Source organism: Chinchilla lanigera, unplaced genomic scaffold (assembly GCF_000276665.1).
Source record: "Chinchilla lanigera isolate Chin_1 unplaced genomic scaffold, ChiLan1.0 scaffold00049, whole genome shotgun sequence".
Classification (NCBI taxonomy): Eukaryota; Metazoa; Chordata; class Mammalia; order Rodentia; family Chinchillidae; genus Chinchilla; species Chinchilla lanigera.
In genome coordinates, this window is record NW_004955450.1 from 5805221 (window position 1) to 5828031 (window position 22811).

General features: G+C 46.2%; 1 protein-coding gene across 1 annotated transcript in view; it reads right to left on the minus strand.

Annotated features, from left to right (window-relative positions):
- Positions 1–22032, minus strand: part of Thsd4 (thrombospondin, type I, domain containing 4) — a gene marked incomplete in the record, with an annotated part of 530583 nt that extends 508551 nt beyond the window's left edge. Inside the window, 2 exon segments of the mRNA XM_013518949.1 lie at positions 11917–12019; positions 22006–22032. Coding sequence (XP_013374403.1) covers positions 11917–11945 — 29 coding nt within the window.
- Positions 22033–22811: the final 779 nt, after the last annotated feature.

Below are 22811 nucleotides of genomic sequence, written 5' to 3' on the forward strand. Positions count from 1 at the left end.
GCCGCATTGCCCCACGCCCCATCTCACAGACATTTCTGTAAGCCTAAGTCTTCCGGGGATGGCTAAACAGACAGAGGCGAAAACACCTGGCTCTGAAATAATCCAGAGAAGGCACCAGTGATGCCAACTAACTTCCATCTCCGAAGTCTCTTGACTGCGAATCACTGCGTCATTATTTCAATAAGCACCCCTGCAAGGAGGCACTAGATCTTTTGAACCTCTGTTAGGGCTTAATGAACCCTAACAGGGGTGGGGGAAGGTGTGCAGTTAAATATCACACCCCTTTCCCTCTCTTTTGTGGCCTCAGGACCAAACCCAGGGCTTTTGCACTGATCTAAATCTCTAATGCTTTTCAAATTTGTGTTTGGGAACAGGGTCTTCTCAAGTTGCTAAATTGGTCTAGGCTGCGTTCAAACGTGCAGTCTTCCTGCCTCAGCCGCCAGTGGCAGGATTCCAGGCGTGTGCCGCCACACTCAGCTGGAGGCTCCTGACAGGGGCACAGCATTGCGTCCTCTGTGCAAGAAAACTGCAGCGCGGGGCTGGCGATGAGGGAATTCTGCCCGATTCAGGGAGCTGAGGCTCATGGGGTCCTAGGAGGCTTCTGCTCATCTCAAGAATCCAAAATGCCACCTGACCCCCTCTACCTCTGTAAACGATCTAAGGCCCCAGCAGGACACCCAGAATAGACGCAGACAGCCTGCTTCGAGGCCATGCTGCGCCGCGATGACAAGCAGGGAAGGAAGAGCCCGTGACAAGGGTTCAGCGCATCTTTTCTGTTCCCTGAGAGCCACAGCTGAGCCCCAAAGCTGAGGCCTGGAGGCGTGGAGTCTGCACACGCTCCAAAGGAGGGCTGCACTGTCTGCTCAGGACACACGCAGGGGGCGCTCCGGGCCTGCAGGCACCTGCAGCCTGTCGGCACAAGGAGGCTGAGGGGCTGTGGAAGTTGCTAGCTGCGGCTTTTTTTCTTTTGGGGGGGGCAGTTGCTGAAGGGTAAGCCCAGGGCCTTAGCCCTGAACGACATCTCCAGCCCTTTATTTATTTATTTTTTTCCATTTTGAGACAGGGTCTCCCTAAGTCATTAAATTGCTCAGGATGGGCTTGAATGCTGGATCCTCCTGCTTCGGCCTCCCAGAGTGCAGGGATTACTGGTTGTGCTACCATGCCCAGCTAGGTGTGGAATTCCTGGAAAAGGGATGGAGGAATCCTAGTACAGCTGCCACCACCCTCCCCTGCCCCACTTCCTCACAACGAAAGGAAAGGCAGGAGCTGGCCCCGAGCCAAGCAAGGCCCATGGCATTGGGACAGAAAGAATGGTGCCTAACTCTCCCCTGAAAGTCCCTAAGGCCAGCAGCTGGCTGGAACATCTGGGAGGACAGAAAGAAGGGAGGCTGGTTGGGGCGGTGGTCTGGATTTCGAGAATAGAGAGGCAGGAGGTGCTGTTTCCCCGTGAACCTTGTGCATGGGCCCCCTGGAAAGACCCCCCAAAATTGTGAGGTGACCCCTAAGAAGTGGACAGGTGGCAGGTGCCTGTGGAGTGGAAGAGCTGGGCATGGGGTGATAAAGGCTCAGCCAGCTCCTGCACAACCCCCACAGGAAGCAAGGGGATGCTCTGCCGAGGACCAGCGAGAGTGCCTGAGGGAAGGGTCTGGGCCCCAGGCCTCCGCCGACAGAGGACGCCAGAGCCAGAGGAAGCCAGCCACTCGTGCCACTGGATTCTCTGTGCCCAATGCCCCCTCTCTGCTCCTGGAGGAGTTAATGTGTCGGGAGGAAAGGGCAAGGAGGGAAGCAGGGGTTCAAAGAATCCGGCTAAACCCCGCACCCCCACTCCTGGAGTCTGAGGCTTGACCAGGGCCAGTGTGGGGAAGGAAAGCTTGAAAACAGAGGAGGCTGAAACGACTTTATCTGGCTAGACATTCTCTTTAATGTTCATTCATTTATTCACATACAACATCCTTCCACACAGGACAGCCATTCATAAAAAGAGACCGTGAAGCCAGGTGGAGATGCATGCCTGTCATCCCAGCACTAGGAGGCTGAGGCAAGAAGACTGCTATGAGTTCAGGGTCAGCTTGGACTACATAGTGAGACCTTGTTTGAGAGAGAGAGAGAGACAGACAGACAGACAGACAGACACAGAGACACAGAGACACAGAGACACAGAGAGAGAATGAAAGCAGAGTGAAAAGAATGGAGATTTAATTTCTAACTTGCAGAAGATTTAGACCAGTGCAGTCCAATAGATTTTCCATGACTCTAGAAACATTCTCTGTCTCTACTGGTACATTCATAGACACAGAGAGCGCATGTTTACATGGTGATGCCATGGGCAGCCTAGGTTCATTCCAAAATCTATTTGCTAAAAGGAACCAAGGACCCCCAAACACACACTCTCTTTCTTTCAACTTGTTGTTTTTTTTTTTTTGTCTTTTTGAGACAGCATCTTTCTATGTACTTCAGGCTGGCCTTGAGCTCACTTTGTAGCCCAGGCTGGTCTCGCAACCATCCTCTTGCCTCAGCCTCCCGAGCGCTGGGATTACAGGCGTGCGCCACCACACCCGGCTTTTTCAACTTTTTAATACTTGATTTCTTTTTGCAGTACTGAGGATTGAACTCAGGGCCTTCAGCTGAGCTACATCCTCAACCCTTTTTATTCTTTTATTTGAAGCAGGGTCCCACTAAGTCACTCAGTTGCCCAGGCAGGGTTTAAACTTGCAATCCCTGCCTCCACGTCCCACAATGCTGGGTTTATAAGAGTGCACCACCACACCCAGCAGGAGTTTTTAATTCTTAAACTAAAACCATGCCTCCAACCTGCAGTGGTTGACAAAAGCCACGCAGGTTGCCATCCAGGGTCTCTAGATAGTGGTGAAGAAAAGACACTTATTTTTAATGGCATCCTTGCTAGATCCAGGGTCTCCTCTAAGCCAAGAACAAGGGGGAGTCCATGCTCCTAGGATGTGTGACCTTGGGCAAAGCACGTGCTTGGGCAAAACCCCCGGGCCTCCGGTTCCTCAGCTGTAAACCGGAAACACTGTAACCGCTCCTGCCTACCTGAAGAGAGCAAGCCCATGGTGAACCTGCGCCTGGAAATCGGAATCATTCGTAACACATCGCTGTTTACTCACTTAATAAGAAAACCAGATTGGTGCGGTTTCATTAAAAAAACAAACAGCAGCCCCATAAACATGCTACACCTCTGTGCCTCCAAGGTCTTGGCACACACCGAAGCCACATGTTTGTACAGCAATCGAGCAGCTTTGTAAAACCTCTGAGCCGGATTTCACCCTCGCAGTGGCAGGAGCGGGGGTGGGAGACCCCGGGCATGGGCCATCTCGGCTGTCGCACCAGCTCCCATATACCCTGCTAATTGGTAGCCTGTTGCGGTGGCCACACCTCCTCCAAGAAAGGAGAGTTTTGGGGTTCCAGGCTCAGAGAATCTACACTCCGGTCCCCTGTCTCCTCCTGCCGTCTCTGTCCCAGATCAGGCTATTATTTTTTCTCCTGTGCCATAGCTTTGCTTACATTTCTCTCCTGCTCCACTTATTAGGATGTAAGCCCCATGAGATCAGGGAGTTGAATCTGTCACTACCTTGATTGACTATAAATTGTGTTTTTGCCTATCTATGTGACACCCTTCTCTCCCAAAAAACTCTGCGCAGATTCACACCAGGAACGGCAGCGCAACGTTTGCCGATGCCTCGGGTTGCAAAGATGCTACCCAAGTGATATTTAGATGCTCAGATACTTCTTTCCTTCATCTAGCTGGGCCCCAGGGCAGCTCAAGTGCATAGGATGCTTCGTCAAATTCATTCTAGAATAAAAATCTTAGTTATTAAATGGGCTCTGCTCCGAATAGAATAAAATAAATTCCCCCAGAGGAAAATTATTCTGTGGGCTGCAGTAACAGCAGCCAGAGAATATATAACCCCAGGGGCCCGGAGACTCTGCCAAGGGCTCAGGGTTTCCCAACCCTGCCCGGCAGAGCCGCGGCTGCGGCACCAGCTCCCACATATCTTGCTAATTGGTAGCCTGTTGCAGTAGCCACATCTCCTCAAAACACAGGCGATCGAGTCCAAATCTGTTCTCCTGACCCAACTTGAAATGATGGCTCGGGTGCTGGGAGTGCATGTGTGCATCGGTGTGTGTAGCTCTCGTGTTACTGCACTTGGACGGTTTGCTTTGGCACAGGGCTCCCAGCTTGCAGCATTTTGACAGACTGAGGGCTACCAGGGCCTTGGCGAACAAATCACTCGCTCCCTTCCAAGCTGCGGGGGAAGCCACATTCCTACCAAGACTTTCCGATTCACCTTGCAGTCCAAACGATGCAGCATTTCACACCAGTCCAAAAAAAAAAAAAAACATAGTATATGCAGCCTATGCACTGCTGTCCTAGCGTCGAAGCACTCTATCGTTTCATTTCCTCATGTGTAAAGAAATGCTTACTGAAATTTGCTACAAGATTTACATCACTGACCCAAAGCTCTGGACTTCTGTATTTGTCTTGGCCGACTCACTCCTCACCCCCGCCCCCGCCAAACCCACTGGTCCTCAACTCCAGCGAGTGTGGACCATGTCACAGTCACTATATGCCTCAGCCTCCCTGATACCCCTTGAGCAGATCAAGTATCAAAACAAGGAAAACAGGACAAGGGGGAAATACTACTTTCCTTCTCCTAGTGCAACCCAAGAGGTATTTGGGGAGCAACCTGATCACTAATGGGATTACACTGACCTTAGCCAAGCAGAGCGAGGAGCTGAGCATTGGAGAATGCTCTGGAGATAACTTTTTGCTAAGCATGCATTTTACCACATTCTGGTCAGCCCCTGCCCTCCTCTGACAGCACTTGAATAATCGAGGCAAGGCAGGAGATGGCTATGACCAGCTCTACCCAATCAAGACACGATGGCTGTCACAGACCTCAGCATTCACAAGTAGTCTTTCATTTAATCTTCACATCCATTCCATCAGACACTATTATTATGCCCATTTTTCAGGTGAGGAAATTGAGGCACAGAGAGGCTGAACACCATGCATCTTAAGGAGGTCCAAATCTGGGACCTCACTAGGACACAATGTTTCTTTTCTTCTTTTTTTTTCCACCAAGCATCTGCATTGTGACATATCTGTTTTCTTCCCTGGTCTGTATGAGATTATGGCTTAATAGTCTTTTATTTTCTTTCATTTTTTTTGTAGGAATCCTTAGAACACAAAGAAGATGCAATAGAACCTTATACATCCAGCCTCAGTAAAAGATATTCTAAGTTTTAAAATAAAATGAGACTAGCCATGTAAATCTCAAACTTTTTTTAAAAATGCATTGCATCTATTTTCCCTGCTCTCTTTACAGAGTATCCCAGGCTTCAGCAGCTTTCTTAGCTTAGCTCAGGCCTCCAGAATAAATATCTCTCCATCTTGCACTGCCAGGAGCTGCTTTTTGGTGCACAGGTGGCCTCTGGTCATAACAAGATGAGGCATGAGATCCCAAGACATCCGGGGCTTTGTGAATGCAGGTGTCACTTTGCTGTCCCCTTCCTTCCCACTGCTGGGTGTCACTTATTGTCTTCTACTGATGCTCCTGCAGCCCCTTAGCTCATCTTCCTCTGGTCTGCCTGGGCCTGGTTACCCTTCAGCTAACCCCTCTGCAGCCAAACAAGACCAAACTGGCTTTGAGAAAAGGCCTCCCTGGCCTATGTGGATAAAACTTTCACTTTATAAACATGGACTCAGAGACACCTATTCTAATAGTGTATGGGTTTTAATGGCTTACTCTCAGGTTCTCAACCCGCATAGCCATTTGTGTTTTCTGGCTCAGGACTTCTGGAAGTGCAAGCTGTTCTATTACGGCAGAGCTTGTTAAGCCACCCCAACCTTAGCGCATTCCCTTGTTCAATGGTAAGTTTCTCGAGGGAAGTGTTTCTTGTGCCTTTGCAGTTCGCAGGATGGTCAGCATTGTCTGGATCCATCCTCAGGGCTAAAACTGATCAAGAGAATAAAAGAATGGAAGGATAGAATGAGTGAAAGGGAAAAAGAAGAAAGAGAGAGGGAGAGAGGAAATATCAGTGCCTAGAGAAATACAAAGGCATGCTGCGCCTGGGGCGCTTTTTACGAAGAAAGTGTTAAGGGTGTCCCTTTTCATTGGAAAACTAGAAGAGCTGGAAAAAGCAAGACAATCCTAAGAGGAAGTCTTCTGTAAATCGGAGCTCCTAGTCCTAACCCTAATGCCGGGAGGGGAGTCCACGTTAGTGTGAGGCATAAAATCTACCTGGGGAGAGAAGGAATGGGGAGTTGGCAGCCGCACGTTCACACCTTGATTCCTTTCGATCTGTTTTGGGTACAGAATGTTCTAGAAAAACCCCACAGTCAAGTACTAAGTGATGAAGACAGCATCCAGGTACAGGGCTGTGCCAGGCATAAAGAAAAATCAATAGTGTCTGGATGCTCGCCATCATTTTATAGGTAGGAGTTTGCCAGGGCAGTTCTCCAGAAATCTGTCTGATTTCCTCTCAGCTCTGAGCCTACCATTCAGACGGCTTCCATCAGGATCCCACAGATGAGCCCCAGGCACTGTACTTGTGCGTGTCTCCTGGTCACCTCGTGGCCCCAGCCTATGTATGCCAGTTGCCCGAGCTTTGTAATTCACAAAAGATTCAGGTAGTACACAAACCCACAGACACTGACAAATCTGCCCCGGGAAGGAAGAGGACTTGTTAGTTGAGTGCGGTAGAAATATTCAATAGAGGCAAGCAGCCAACAGGGAAAACTGCTGGCAAAGTAGGTGTGGATGAGACAACCAAATGATTAGAGGCACAAATAATAAAAATCTAGGATTGGTCTCTGCTCTGATTGCCTTGCAAATGTCTTGAAATTCTCACCCTGCTTTCAAGAAACCCAAGTGCAAACCTCAGACAGTGCTTATGGGTGTGGTTTACACACGAAAGACAATCAGGGCTTCGTGCCTTAAAGACAAGGCTTGGCTGTTCATCAAACAACTGGTGAGTGGATACACATGTGTTTTAAGTTAAAAATGGACCGTTAAAGGTGTGTGTGTCATTCCTATGGCTTCCATGCTTCAACCTACTATTGTAATTAACTACTTAACCAACCATCGGGAAAGAGAAATTGTTGACTTGATTTCTTTCACTTAAAAGGTAATTATTACTTTATCCATTCAGTATTTAACGCATACTTATCAAGCACCAAGTAGCGCGTTCTGTGCCAGCTACACAAATCCTGCTTTATTAATACTCGAAGTTCCATACTTGGGACCAAGCCCTGGACTGCTGCTCTGATCCCCTCTCTCTTCTTCCTCCCTAAGCACTCTCCTTCTCCTTCCACCCATTTCCTCCTCCTTCTCTTTTTCCCCCGTTTCCTGATCACTGGCAAAGGGACATTGGTTGACCCCAGGACACTCCCAATTATCACATATTCCTCTATCCGTTTGGAGAAGTTCCATTTCTGTTCATTGATCACACCTCAACTCTCACTACCTTGAATTTTCTCTCTCACACATACGAACACATTTCCATACCCATTTCTCTCCTCCTTTCCATCTTCCACCCCTCTATCCCCATTCCCTCCTTCCCTTTTGGTTATATTTCTAAGTGGAATAGCTGACAGGCATTAAAGTAATAATACTTTACTGAAGTATATATCAAGGAAAGGAAAAAACTTTAAGTTTTCAAAGACTAAAACCAGACACTTGACCTAAGGCCATCAACAGTAAAACTCTTAAAATGATCCAGAACTCTCCTTCCAAAGATCTATAAAAATCACCAACTCGCTCTGTAATCGCTCTAATTACATCTGCATTTCTTCAAAAACTACCGTTCGAACCTCAAAATCGCCAAATCAATTTTATTTCCTGCCATTTTTGCCACCTCTTTGGCATTTAAGAGTTTTGTTTTCTTCCATGTTTTCATTGGAAACATAAAATATGTCAGCTCTACTGAAGCATGCTGAGAGGCAACGAGGAGAAGCCGACCGCAGCGAGCTGCAGAGCTCTTGCTGGCTGGCTGAGTTAGGTAGCCCTCGTCGTTCACTGCCCTGTTTGGAGTGAGAAAATTGTGTTTCCTTTCAATCAGTCACTGAACAAACAAACAAAAGCATAACTGTGCTTCCCTCTCCCCCCACAAAAAGTGCATGACTTGGAGCAGGTCTTTAAGAAATATAAACACTTCTGTATCATTTAGTACCATTTCCTCTCTAATTTGTCATAAACGACAAACATTTCTTCATCAAGCTTGGGTCTACCCTTTGGTCTAAACGAGTTTTAGACTCCATGAATTTTTCATGGCTTCCTGAGTTTATCCAGGATTTAACAACCTGCTAACTGGCTCATCGTGAGTTAAAATCTTAGTGCCTTTTTCTGCTACTGACTTTGACTGGGATTCTTTTTTATTAGGTCAGATGCGGTGCTAGGCCGAGGTACACTTGCTGTGTTAATACCCAGGTCTTTGCTGTCTCTTTCAATGACCGGGGAGCTGGCTTTCTGATCCTCTGCGGCTAGGCAAAAACGAGAAAGAGATTTTTAGACTAAATGTCTGCATTTTGGAATTGTGAATCCTCTTAAATGTTTTTTTTTTTTTTTTTTCCTCTCGGGGATTTTCTTGGCAGCTAAGCTCTCATTGCAAACTGCTTTTTCTATACGTACAGAAATCCTGCAGCTTTTCCAATTGATCTTTATGCATTAGGTTGCTTTGATAAACATTAGAAATCTCTTGGTATGTGCATTTCTCATCTCCCAATTTTCAAAGACATCTCACTGTTAAAAGCAACTGTAGTTTCTTTCCCCAGAACATTTTACAAAGCACTGAAAGAAAAGACACTGTGGGCCTTTTTTTGATTTGTTTGTTTCTGGTTAATGTATATTCACATAGCCCTAAAGACATGGGAAAAGGTTCCTGTGTGCTTGGTTCGTGAAGAAGGAGATTTGGTGGAAATGTCCAGTTGTGATCTAGCATAGAATAACCCAGTCTCTGCTCCATGCTCCCTCTCTCCAGCCCTGATCCATCCTGCCGACAGCCCCATTCAAACCATTGCTTCAGCAAGACCCTGTTGCTGGAGAGCTGTCCAGACTCCAGAACTCTGCCATAGCCAGCTTTCTGTTACACCCACCCCGCTGATGCCTAGTCTGTAGCAATTTCTCTAACACAAAGCACAGCTTGTAGGTGAGCCCACCTGGTGCCCCTTCAAAGGGAGATGCACCCCCTCACCACACACCACGCTCGGACCAGGAAAGAAGTCAACTGTAGGAGCATTAGTTCCAAGTCCAGGACATCAAAGATGACTCTGCAAAGGGGGCTTCTCCCAAGAAACACCCTTCCTGTGCAGCCTGGGTGGCCACATTTTTTTTGAGGATCCTCAAGTGTTCTTGAGGGCCTTTTTGATGATAGCCAGGTTCACACCATCTTTCAGCCTGTGCTTGGTCTTTCTGATCCAGTCCAGTGTCTGTGGCCTTTACTTCTTTGTGTCCACTGGGTCCTATGGCTGTCACATGCTGTGATCCTGGACTGACCCAGAGATCCAACTGCATTTCTTACTGTCCCGTGCTTCTATAGCAAGCAGCACCTCAGGGTTTCTGCAAACTAGATGCCTACGTTGTGCTTTGAAATATCTTTTCAACTTTTTTAAAACTATGGCTTAAAAATCCACACATAATCGTTTACATAAGACATCAAATATTCACCCTGCAGAGGTCCTAAATGTTAACTCGGACTGCTCTGTCAAGGGTTAGATAGCACACAGGCCTCAGAATGAAGATTTTCCTGCTTCTTTGCCCATATCTGACATGTGTGTGACTGCGTATTGGTGAAGATGTTTGTAGTTCTGTGTGTGTGACTTTGGATTTCAGGCCTGCACAAGTCCACTCATGCAAGATTATACAAGCCACGATGTATAAAAGCACACACTCCAGCACCACACTCAATGAAATGACAGGCATGGGCCCAACGGCATCTGCTTGGTGAATGCTACAGCATTCACCCTGGCTGGACCATTGTCTGTGGCACAGTTATAATGACATGTTATAGACTGTTCACTTTTTATTGTCAGTCCTAGGCATTTGAGGCCAGCATATAGTTATGAGGAAGACAGACAATAAGATATTCTTCATGATTCAACTTTGAAACACATTCTTCTGCCTTCCCTTCTGTTCCGATTGTGAATTCATTTCTTTAAAGACCATCCCAAGACTGCAAGGTGAATTTCATCACAGACTTGTTACCAAGTGCAAAAATTCAGTTTTTACCTGTATATATCAGGATTGTCTTAAACTAGTGTAGCTAAAACAAGTACAAATAAATGAGTTGCTGAGGTAGAGCTCTAAGCTATCACTCCAAAGTCCTGACTTCAGACTTTGGTGTTTATCCCAGCTGACTCAATGATCTCATAGGGTGTGGATATTATACATTTGAATTTAGGGTAAATTTATATTAAATGCTATCATTGTTTAATATATATATATATATTGAGATTTTATAGAATTTTGATCAAGGAATTTTTAAAAGCTTGTCAGCTTCTGAAAAAGTTGGAGGGGTAACAGGTGTGGTGGTGCATGCCTCAAATCCTAGCACTCAGGAGGCAGAGGCAGGAGGATCACCTCGAGTTCCAGGCAAGCCTAGGCTACATAGTGAGTTCAGAGCCAGGCTGAAGTTATATAAATAAATAAATAAACACATAAATACATAAATAAATATTTTAAGGAGTGGGTAACACTCATGACTTATGTTTTTTGACCACTGAGTTATTGATCTACATAATAGGAGTAATACTACTTGATGATTTATCATGCATACTTGATATAAAGATCAAATTTTAAAACGCAGGTAGAAAGTACAAAAGTTCTGAGCAGAAGGGACCAGAGGACATGTTTTAGTAATCCTAAATGGAATACGTCAAGATCTGTGGGGTGGTAACCACTGTACACTATTTTTAAATGTTCTTCAAATCTGTCATACAAACCATGGTAAATACCCAGGGATCTAGTCCTATTTTTAGTTTTAAAAAATGTTTTTTTAGATTGAGGTCTAAAGAATATGGTCAGGTTAATATTATCCCTACGTTATTGTGGAGTGATCAAGTCTGCAATCTCCACTGTACAGCGAAGCCTAAATAAAAGAGACAAATGGAGTGATTTCAGGGCTCCAGGAAGATCAAAACCCTCTTATGGAATTTGAGATTCTCTTGGGGCAAAGACCAAGACCTTCTCTGACCCGCCTGTATTTATTTAGTTATCAGAACAAGGGAGGGGAATACTCAAGAAGGGTGGGAATCCTTTGAGCACTTCTCCAAGTAAGGAGTTAGGTTAGTCTACCCAAGAGTGAGATGTCTGAGGCTACAATCTTTATCTAGTTGAGGTTGGAGCCAGATGTGCTTAGCTGTGACCCTGTCTTATCCTTTGAGGCTTCACAGCTTCACTCACCATTACAGGCCTCAGTAGAGACCAGCGACTCACAGAGGTTCACTTACTATGAGTCCACCATCCATCTCCAGACAAGGAGCCTAGGCCTCAGACAGACTCACAAGTAAACATGGAAAGCCAATTGGTTAATTTAAGTCCTGCTCAGAGCTGTTTGCAGTGGTCTCCATCGGAAGGTCTCTCAGAAAATAGCAGAGATTGCCATAGAACACAAGCTGTCTGGGTCTCCTTCCATAGCTCCTGGACCTAGAAAACTACCGACTACCTGTAATCTTCCATGAAGACACCCATGAGATGCACACCCTTAAGACCAATCACTATAAGAAACTGTGCAGTCAAATGCAAATATCAAAATCCATATTCTCTTGCTTTTGTCTTTTGGATTGTTTTTTCCTGCTGTGCTGGGACTCAAACCCAGGGCCTCCCGCACACTAAACGAGTGCTCTACCGCTAAGCTGCACACCCGTTCCGTTTTCCTTTTAAGAGGTTCTTTACTTACCCAAGAAAGCCCATGAAATGAGAAGCCATGATGCCACCAGGCCAGGCTAAGGGCTCCTCAGAGGCGAACGGAATGTTCTGCAGGTGGGAGTGGCGTTCAACTCCTACAGAAACAAACAATGTTATTTTTAGCATCATTTGCTTAGGCACTTCTAGAGTCCAATCAGACCAACAAACCAGAAGTGAAAGAGAAAAAAAAAAAGAAAGAAAAGATACTAAAACAAAAATGCCACTGGCCAGCTATGGCATTGGGCATGAACACGAGGTGACAAGTGTATAGGACATTCACTCAGAACAGTGCCTGACCCACGGAAGATGGTCAGTACATAACTTTCAGGATGATTACCCATGACTCCGAACTGATGGGGGAATTGGCATTAGGTGAAGCAGCACTGGAAATCCAGCTCCCTCTCTTCCAGGCTGCTTAATCCCAGAAAGTTACTACACAGGCAGGTGCAGTACCTCAGTTCCCCCAATGGTGCTGTGTGGGCACAGATACTCCCTAACAATAAGAAGAAGTGAAGTCCTCATACAACAGTGTGCTACAACATGAGTGAAACCTGAAAACATTATACACTGGGAAGAAGCCAGACACAAAAAGGCAGACCTTATATGATTTCATGGGTAGGTAATGACCAGAATAGGCAAACCTAGAGAGACAGGGTAGACTCCTGGTTGCCAGGGTCTGGGGGCTAGGGAGGAGTTAATGGAAAGATTCAATACTTCTTCTTGGAGTGACAAAAATGATCTAAAACGAAGAGTGGTGATTGCACAATGTTGTGAATAGACTAAAAGCCGTTGAACTACAGTGGTACCTTGGTTCATGAACTTAGCTTTGTTCCATGATTCTGGAAGAGATGGCCACCTCTATGTCTGTGCAGGAAAGATGGCTGCGGTCCTGTTTGTTACCCGGTGTAGTTTGCAGACAAAAACGAAAGTTTGCCAAACGCTTTTATTTAGGAACCAAATTGTTCAGTAATGCTTCAGTTCACAAATGCTTCTGTTTGAGAACCATTTAATTCACAAACAGAGCGTTGGGCAAAATTTTGCTTCCTTTAGAAAACTCTGCATCAGGTGACAAACATGAACGCTGCCATTTCCCTCAGAATCATGGACTGAATTAAGTTTGTGAACTGAGGTACCCTTGTATTATATGATATATTGATGAAGTGTATAGCACATGAATTACATCTCAATAAAGTTGCTTTGAAAAGTACTGCTTAGGGTGGGGGTATGGCCCAGTGGTACAGCAGCTGCCTAGCATACACAAGGCACTGGGTTTGATCCCCAACACCACACACACACACACACACACACACACATGCACACGCACACACACACACACACGCACACACGCACACACCTACTGTGGGTCACTGTCAAGATTAAAACAGGAAGGTATATAACATGAGAGCCAGAGGTAGGCACAAAGTGACCACTGGTTATTGATAGTGCCAATGACACGCATGTGAAAAAAGGCCAAGCACACTGAAAGTATGGTATCCCAGTAAAAGTAGGTAAGCAAAGCCCCTTGCCTGCAAGCAGCGCTTCACTCAGACACCATCACTAAATAGAATCTCTAAACAGCGTCAAGCCAGCCAATGGTTTCAAAAGGCAAATTATAAATAGCATCATAAAGCTGGGGATGGGCGGTTTGGCTGCAATGGAATGGAATTTGAGAACAGAGCTGGCCCAGCCTCTGCTCCTCCTGCTTCTCCTTGCAGGGAAGACAAATAATGAAGCCAGGCTGCAAGGTGTGCCAGAACCCCTCTCCCAAAGGCAGTTCCCTAAGATCACTGCTTTCTGCGTTCTTCCTAGGACTTTGGGGTGGGGAGATAAATTACAAGGATTTACGAAAAAGACAGGAGAATCAGACAGGTCCATTCACAGGGTAAAAAAGAATCCAGATTTTAAAAGTTACCACTGGCCCTTTCTGGGAGTATTAAGAAAGTAAAGCCTCTTAACTGTAATCACCCCTAATTAGCCATCAGCAACTCATGAAATTACTCATAGTACTGAAGACCCTTAAATTCTTGGATCTCAGCCGAAGTTACACTGAGATCTACCAGGAAGAGGGCCAGCAAGTGCAAATTGGAACAGTTAAGACTTCTCTGAAGCTGAGGCGTGGTCTCCTTGCTCTTGGCTGCAGAGCAGGTGGGCACAGAGTCAGGGGGCTTGGAAGTCAGAAAAAGCCTTTGCCAAGAGCCTAACACCATGGGCTAATCAATAGTCATTCACTCGGTAGGAGGTGCATTCAGGTCCCCTGCAGGGCCATGGGATTCAAGACATGGACACAGTAATGCAGGTTCTTCCTTTTCTGATCCACTGCAACTGGGTTAGATTTAGGGATGTGGACTGTGGGGTTGGGGTGCTGTCCAGAACAGCGCAGGTTAAGTATGTTCACTCAGACTGGAAGGACAAAGCCAACTGGTTCAGGAGAAGCAGAAGTGCTGTAGAGGGCTGGCCCGGCACCAGCGAGCAAGAAGGAACCTCAAACCAGGCCTTGGCCCAAGCAGGTTCTAAAGGAGGAGTCTAGACTTGCTGGAAAGAGTGTGCGTGCTGCCATCTGAAAGACTTGTGAGTGAGACTAACACCCCCATCTATTCACCAATTAATCTACCTTTCAGTGTCCTCATCTATAAAGTAGGGAGAGACTTTAATTACATTATAGTGTTAAATGTTTATGGAGATTGCATAACCTGGATGCTGGACGTGCACACACACACACACACACACATAGGCACACACCCTGGGCAGGCTGGGGCCTTGCCTCAAGGAACTTACCACCTAGGATGCAAAAGACCTATACACTTTAAGCAAATGAAAAGCATATAAGTATAAAAATGAAATTGTGCTAAGAGCCAGGAAGGAAACTCGTAGATGCCATAGAAATTGCCATGGGCAGAGATCAGAGAAGATCCCTTTGAGGCAGTGACCTCTATCTACACGGGGCTTGAGAGATGAGAAAGAGTTAGTGGGGTCAGGAAGGAAAAGGGAACACCCCAGAAAGAGAGAAGCATGTCGGGAAAGGTGCAGGAGGAATGGGAGGGAGGTGGAACCAAGATGGTGGAAGGTGGGTTGTAACAAAGGGAAGAAGCGAAGAGCTGAATTCTACTGAGCAGGAAAATCCCTAGCACATGGTAATATTGTCTGAGGAGACAAGGGAAGGAGGTGTCAAAAGGGACCTCTCCCATCCTCCTAATTTCTGATGGACAGAGGTAGAAAAGCGAAGTGTTCATGGAACGTTCCCAGCTTTGTCAGGAAATGAAGGACAATGTTGAAGGAAGAGGTCGGGGGTGGACCATGGTTTGCAGAGGGGGCAGCTGCCTAAGAAAGTCTGAAACATCAGCCACAAAATATAAACTATCCAAACAGATGGAAAATAGATTTCAACTGCTGTGGATACCACCAATGTTGCCCATCCTCTATGTGTACTATGTGTCATATATTTGCTGACAGTAAACCATTATGATTAGCAAGTTATTTAAAATACAGCCTCTTTCACTTTTATCTCATTCTTTCAAAATTTATATTTGGGGTGACTTTTTATGTGGTCACATAGCACACGGATAGGTAAAAATTTAAAAATAACCAAATGTATATACTCGAGGTGTGTGCAGAGATATTTTTTACTGATGTGAAAAAATTTGGGGCAATCAGTGCAAAAAAATTTTTTTTGGAGACCACTCTTCTATTTCACATTTGATCACTTTTACTTCAAAGTATGTCTAAGGCGTGTGCTTGGGGGGAATTACTAGCTTTGCCATTTTCTTTTTTTACATATATATAAAGGTTGACTTTCTTATTAGTATATTTTTACATTAGTATATGTTTGCATCAAAAAATACATTCACTGTGGGAAACTGTCATATATACATACTGTATCTTATCCTTTTTACTTCCTCTCTTTCCATCTCTATAAAGTCTACCTCCCTGTTTTCTATCACCTTTTATTTTTGGACTTTGTATTTTGGGGTTCTCAGATAAAAGAAATCATACAATATTTAACTTTCTGTGTCTAATTTATTTCACCTAACAGTATGGCCTCAAGATGCATTCATTTTCCTACAAATGACTCAAAGGTATCCTTCTTAATGAATAGTATTCCATTGCATATAAATACCATAGTGTCTTTATCCAATCATCAGTTGATGGACATATAGGCTGCTTCCAAGATTCAGCTATTTTGAGTTGTGCTACTACAAACATGGATCTGCATGGATCGCTGTAATATGTCTTTAACTCTTCCAGGAAGATACCCTAAAGCTGAATCAAATGAAATTTCTAGTTTTAGTTTTATGAGGAATCTCTGTACTGATTTCCATAGTGGTTGTACTGGTTTACATTCACACCGACAACGTAGAAAGGGGCCATTTCCACCCATGGCCTCACCTGCATTTCTTGTTTTTTGAGTTTGTGATGATGGCCATTCTTTCTGAAGATGGCATCTCAGGGTCATTTTGATTTGCATTTCTTTAATGGCCAAAGATGCTAACCATTTTTTATGTATCTACTGGCCATTTGAATTTCTTCTTTTGAAAAATACCTATTCATTCAATTGCCCATTTCTCTACTGGGTCATTTTGTAGGGGAGGTCTAATTTTTCTGTGTTCTTTATATAGTCTAGATGTTAGTCTGCTGTTCTAGGGATGGCTGACAAAAATTTTTTTCCATTCTCTAGACTGTCTCTTCACTCTATTGTTTGTTTCTTAGCTCTGCAGATTTTTTTTTTTTTTGTCTTTTCTCCGGTACCGGGAACCGAACTCACGACCTTGAGCTTGCCAGGCAGGCGCTTTTGCTGCTGAGCTAAATCCCCAGCCCCTAGCTCTGCAGATTTTTGATATAATCCACTTTGCTGATTTTTGGTGCTATTTCCTATGCAATTGAGGTTCTGTTCTGAAAGACTTTGCCTACACCTATGTCTTCAAGAGCTTTACCCATTTTACCTTCCAGAAGACTCAGAATTTCTGTTTGTATATCTAGGTCTTTGATCCATTCTGATTTTATTTTAATGCAGGATGAGAGACGTGGGTCTACGTCCATTCTTCTGTGTGTGGGTGACCCGTTTTCCCACCACCACTCTGCCATTTTCCTGGGGTCCACTTGGCTGCCATGCTGGGCACTGTGCTAAGTCACCTCTGCTTTCTAAAACTGAGGGTCACCGCCTGTGGGTCTGTCATGAAATTCATCTCATGAGCAATGCTCAGCATTTTTAAAAGAAGCAGAATCAGTGAAGAAAATGAGAAATGCCAGTGTTTGTCCTAGAGGGTAGGTATTTCTTCCTGTAGCTCACAGTCACAGAAGTTCAAAGTCCTTGCTCTGGAAGACCAGAGACAGCAGAAGATTATAACTGTGATGGTGGGGGCTAAAAGTGAGAAGACAAGGGAAGGCCGTGTTTTCTATGGCCTAATTTTGCTGCCATGGGCAAGAAAGAGCCATTGTCGGCCGTGAGGAAAGGAGAGATGTAAAATGAGATTTCCCGAAATTCCATTTGGCAAGCGTGTGCTAAGCGGATTGAGAAAACACGCTGTCCGTGGGGTTGAGTGGGCCTTTTGAGGGTTGCTCCTATTGATTTATAACCTTGACAGTGAACAAAAACTTGAACACTCCGGTTTCTCTTAGAGCACATGCTCACTGGAGGGTGGCAGCCCCAACTCCTTCCCATTCAGCCGAAATGCTACAGAAAGTCCCCCGAGTCGATTTAGTTGCAGTCCCCATACCTGGGAGCCTCAAGTCTCAGGATGAAGGGGATAGAAAGAGGCCATGAGGGGACTAAGCCGGGGCAGAAAATGGCTCTCTGATCCCAGAAATCAGCTGAGTACCTTTCCCGCCCCTTTTCCTCAAGGCCTATGGGAGTTCCTAGGAGACCCCACGAGTCCGGGTCCCAGAGGCCACTCCACGTGCCCACGCCACCCCCTCATCTCTCCTTTCGGCCCACACACATGCCTGGGAATCCCGCAGTATGCAGCCACCACTCAAACAAAAGCACTGGCCCCTGGGGATGGAAGTGACTCACCACAGAGACTGAGGGCCAAAAATTTTAGGAGGAGGTAGCTGCAGAGTCTAAATCCAGCACCCGGTCATAAGGGGTGGTAAGGGGCAGGGAGAAGTTCTTAGAACCTGCCACATGAAACTGCCCCTGAGGGTCCCCACTGTGGAGACCCTCCATGCTGGGCACAGATACTGCCCTGCTCCATTTCCACCAACATCCCCAACCTGCCTTCCTGCCCGGTCACCATCTTCTCCTCGGGGAACCCAGAACCATCCGCTGCAGGGCCACTTCCACCCCCTACTTGACCCTCGGGCTGTCTGTGTACAAAAGTACCAGGATGTCAGCTCCTAGCGTCAGGGCAGGTCCCAGCCACTTGGTCTTCCCTCATTAGGAAGTGGAAGAAGGGTCAGAAATCAGCTTTCATGAAGCACCCATGATAGGACACAGGACACACAAAATCGAGGCCATATAGTAAGCTGGAGGCAAGGAATGGAGACAGGCCCAAGGCATGAGATTTGGGGAAGACAATGATTCAGTAGGCAGAAAAGCTTCTGAAGTCATAAACACAACAAACAACTTTAAAAAACCAAGGGACCTGTATGCTTAGAAATGATTAAACTCAGTATGCAGAAAGAACACAGCACCAATGACAGTGCTGGGGACAGAGCACCCAACAGTATCCCTTGAGTCACTGGAGGGTAGTCTGGGAAGTTGCAACCAAGGAGAAGGGCCAAAACAAGCCTGTCCCACACTGTACTGAGGCAGGGGACACACACAGGATAAGGATGGGCAATGGCCCCACTGTCCCAACTGAGACCACATGGTGGATGGCAGAAAGAGCTTTGCCAGCCAAGAAAAATGGCTAAAAAGCAAGAGGCAGGAAATGGGTCTTGTTTCTTCATTTCCATGGTTACATAGAACAGATTATCCAGAACAGGTGAGAACAATAAGAGAGAAAGAAGGACGTCCTTTAAATGGTTATCATTAACAGCACAGTGGACCAATGAACCAGCCAACAACGAGAGTACAGGACAGGCTCCAGGAGCTTAAAAGAGATGAGATCATCTTCTCTTAATGGATACCAGCACTTGGTGTCTTCACTCACCCCTCACTGGTAAGAAGCTTCTCAGTGGAAAGGGAGTGGTTTAGTCACCTTTATACATGCCCTGTCTGTCACCAGACACACTGCCTGGTGTGGGGAGGGCATGCAACAAAAACTAGATGGGTGATGGATGGGTGGATGGATGGATGGATGGATGGGAGGGTGGATGGATGGATGGGTGGGTGGGTGGATGGATGGATGGATGGATGGGTTGGTGGATGGATGGATGGATGGATGGGTGGATGGATGGATGGGTGGGTGGGTGGATGGATGGATGGGTGGGTGGATGGGTGGATGGGTGGATGGATGGATGGATGGGTGGGTGGGTGGATGGGTGGATGAATAATGGATAGCATGTGTCCCTCATAGATTTTTACCTCCTAGAAAGCAAGGGTCTTGTCTTCTCCATAATTGCTTTTGTGTATGCTCAGTAAATGCCTACAGAATGTCTAGAAAGGGCATGGAGGACTAATCTATAGATACAGGAGGTCCCTGTGCAGGGTCCAACCTCCCAAGCCCTCTAGTGGTAGCTATGGGTCCCCACAACCCTCCCAGGAAATCCAAAGCCAAGGGGGTACAGGGCAGTCGACCTCGAAGCCTTGGACCTGGTGACATTCGCAGCCTCCTGCTGCAGGAGGACAGCCACAGCATGGCTCCCTCACGTGTCTTGGCTTATGGTCTTCGCTCCTACCTCTCAGAGGGCCCACCTCCCCTCCTCATCATATTCAAAAGCCACATAACTCATTTTTTCCCATGGAACCCCTATTCCGCAGCCTGGCTAGCTTGGCCGAGCAACAGAAAAACCCACAGAACCTGAGCTAGGAAAAAAAATGTTAAGATCTAGTAAAACTCCCTGGCTACTTGCAAGCAAACACATTACAGGGGTTTTGCTACTCATTAAGGAAAAGCCCTGGCTGCTCCTTCCTCACCTGGAGAAATTAGGTAATCAGCCCAGATTAGGTAAGGATTTCAATGCAAATCACATCATTTTCACAGTCATTAACATCGGGGCCTTAGATTTGTTTTCAATCCTAAAATAAAACGTTTCCCAGGTAACTAAGGAAACTATTCAAGGGCAGCAATATCAGGCAGGCAAGATATTTAAAATAAATGAGCCATTTGTTCCTGCTTCTGTACCAAGTTGCTTTTTCAATTTCAGATGACATGATACTGTGGATTAAAGGGGGAGGATGGAGTAAAAGGGTTTTCTATCCCCAAATATGACTTAGTCATTTGATTTACAGCGGTAACATTCCTTCACTGTAAGTCGCATATGCAGAACTCCCCAACCTGACAACTGTTCCAGGGTATCGCTGAGATTTGTGTTCTTCTTTCTTCCCTCAAATACTTTTTATATTTCCAGGGCCTAGCATGGAGCCTGGGGTGCAGGAGGCATTCTGGGATGACAAAGAAGCCCCCATTCCACTTCACACAGAGGATTTTCCCTTCAAAGCAGGATTGCGCTGTGTTTCCAAGACACCGTTATCCAGTCCAAGATCCAAAGAGCAACTGTACTCCCACTGGAACTGCTATTTCTGAAGTTCCCAGTACTGACCGCGTTCTCCACCCCACCATTAAAGCCTCCGACACCCTGACACACAGCCCTGATAGCCCCGAGGGATGTATCCCACCTAGGACTCAAAGATGCCTGGAGCTCCGGCCTCCCTCCCCACCGGCCTCAGCCTCTCCCGGCATCCTCTGCCAAGAGCAGGTTATGATCCCTGGACGGTGATCTGACTGTCGCGGCTGAGCTGGACACAGCAATCTTGGGTTTTCCCCTGTGCTGCCTGGGCCCTCCTCTGAATGACCCATCTCAGTCCAAAACCAAAGTGTTCTCCAGTCCCCTTGGCCAAAGGCTAATGGCTGTGGGACAAAAGGCAGTATTGGCCCAGGCCACCTTTCGTTCCTTGTGAAAGGTCTTAGTCTACCTTGCTTTCCTTATGACACAAGGCCCGTACCCTGCTACCTACACGCAGCCCTTTGCCACTCCATCTGTGTGCACACATGCATGTGTGTCAAGGAAAGAGGGTGTGTTGGGTGCACTAACTATAAAAGAACAAACTCACAGAGAGCAAGTACTACATCCATTTACAAAGTCCTTATGTTTTCAAGGGGAGTGATTCAACCCCAAATCTTACAAGTAGTGGATGAAATAAACATCATTTATTTCAAACTTCATCTGCAATGAAGTATTACGATTATACGCTCCTACTTTGGTAGATATTTAGGCAAGGTGGAATAACTACTGCAAAAAAATTTTTTTTAAAGGCTTAGCACAATGAAAGAGTTTTTGTTCAATTCCTTGTGTCAGCTGGAAGGGACACTGCGTTCCACCTAGTCACATAGGGACCCCGTCTCTTTCTATGTCTCTGGCCTCAGAGCCTCGGCTGGATTTTTTCTATCCAGTGAACAAACAAGGATATGGAGGATCAGTTGGGTTCCACACCTGTAATTCTACACTGGGGAGGCTGAGGGAGGAGGATAGGGGAATTGTGGGTTCAAGGCCAGCCTGGGCTACATAGCAAAGTAACCAGTGCACATCCTGGACTCAGTGAGACCGTCTCAAAAAACAAATGAGGCTGGGTATGGTGGCGCACGCCTGTAATCTCAGCACTCTGAAGCCTGAGGCAGGAAGATCATTGTGAGTTCAAGGCCAGCCTGGGCTACATAGTGGGTTCAAAATCGTCTGGACTACATAGAAAGATGCTATATCAACAAATAAACAAGCAAACAAAGAAGGCAAACAACAACAACAAAAGTAAAAGAAAGCACAGAGGATCAAGCTAGTAGCTCCATGAAGTAGCTTAAATCCCTGCTGCGCATGTTCCATCCCCAGTTTAGTCCCACGGCAGCACCTACCTGCAAAGGAAAAGGGGCAGAAGTGTGGACTACCTAGATGCCCAGGAAGGAAGACTTCATTATTTTGTACTCATGATTTAAAGATGAATAAACCCATATGTAAAAGAAATAAGATGGCTGGGTATGGTGGCACACACCTGCAATCCCAGCACTCGGGAGGCTGAGGCAGGAGGATCGTTGTGAGTTCGAGGCCAGCCTGGGCTACAAAGTGAGCTCAAGGGCCGCCTGAACTGCATAGCAAGACCCTGTCAAAAAGACAAAAGAAAAAAAGGAAAAGAAATAAAAAGAAAAGAAATAAGATGCACAGCACAAGATATCAAGACTTACTAGGAGCAAAAGCCAGGACTAGGAAATTTCAAAAAGTAACATTTATTAAGCGAATAATACGGGACAGGTTGTGCTAAATACTTGCCAAGCATGGTTTTCATTGATTCTCGGGACCACCCTATGGGCCTGGTGCTATTATTATTCCACTTGATAACAAGAAAAATAGGGCTGTGAACAGTAGGGCATCAGGCCCAGGGTCACATAATTAACAAGCGGCAGCAGCATAATTTGAACCCAAGCTCCCTTGATTGGTGAATGGCTTATCTTAGTGCTACCCTGTATGGCTCCTTGGGTCTCCTGATACAAAGCATCAAATGCACATTTCCACCTGGTGCCCAGCCTGCAGGCCCCAGCCTGGGCTCCAGCCAAGGGACATGTGTGAGTTATGCCCTGTCCTGCTCATTCCGGGGAGCTCTGGCCTTGGGTCCAGGATACTTCTTGGGTCCCCCTGGCATTTGCCCACCCAGAATGCATCCCGGTGCGGACAGCAGCAGCCACCACACATCAGCCAGATAAGCGTTTTGCCCTTGCTGCTTCTGAACATCAGGGGAAAGGATTTGCCTTTTCCTGCTCTACTGCCAAGGCCGGGGCCTCCACGTTTGAGTTATGTCGTTAT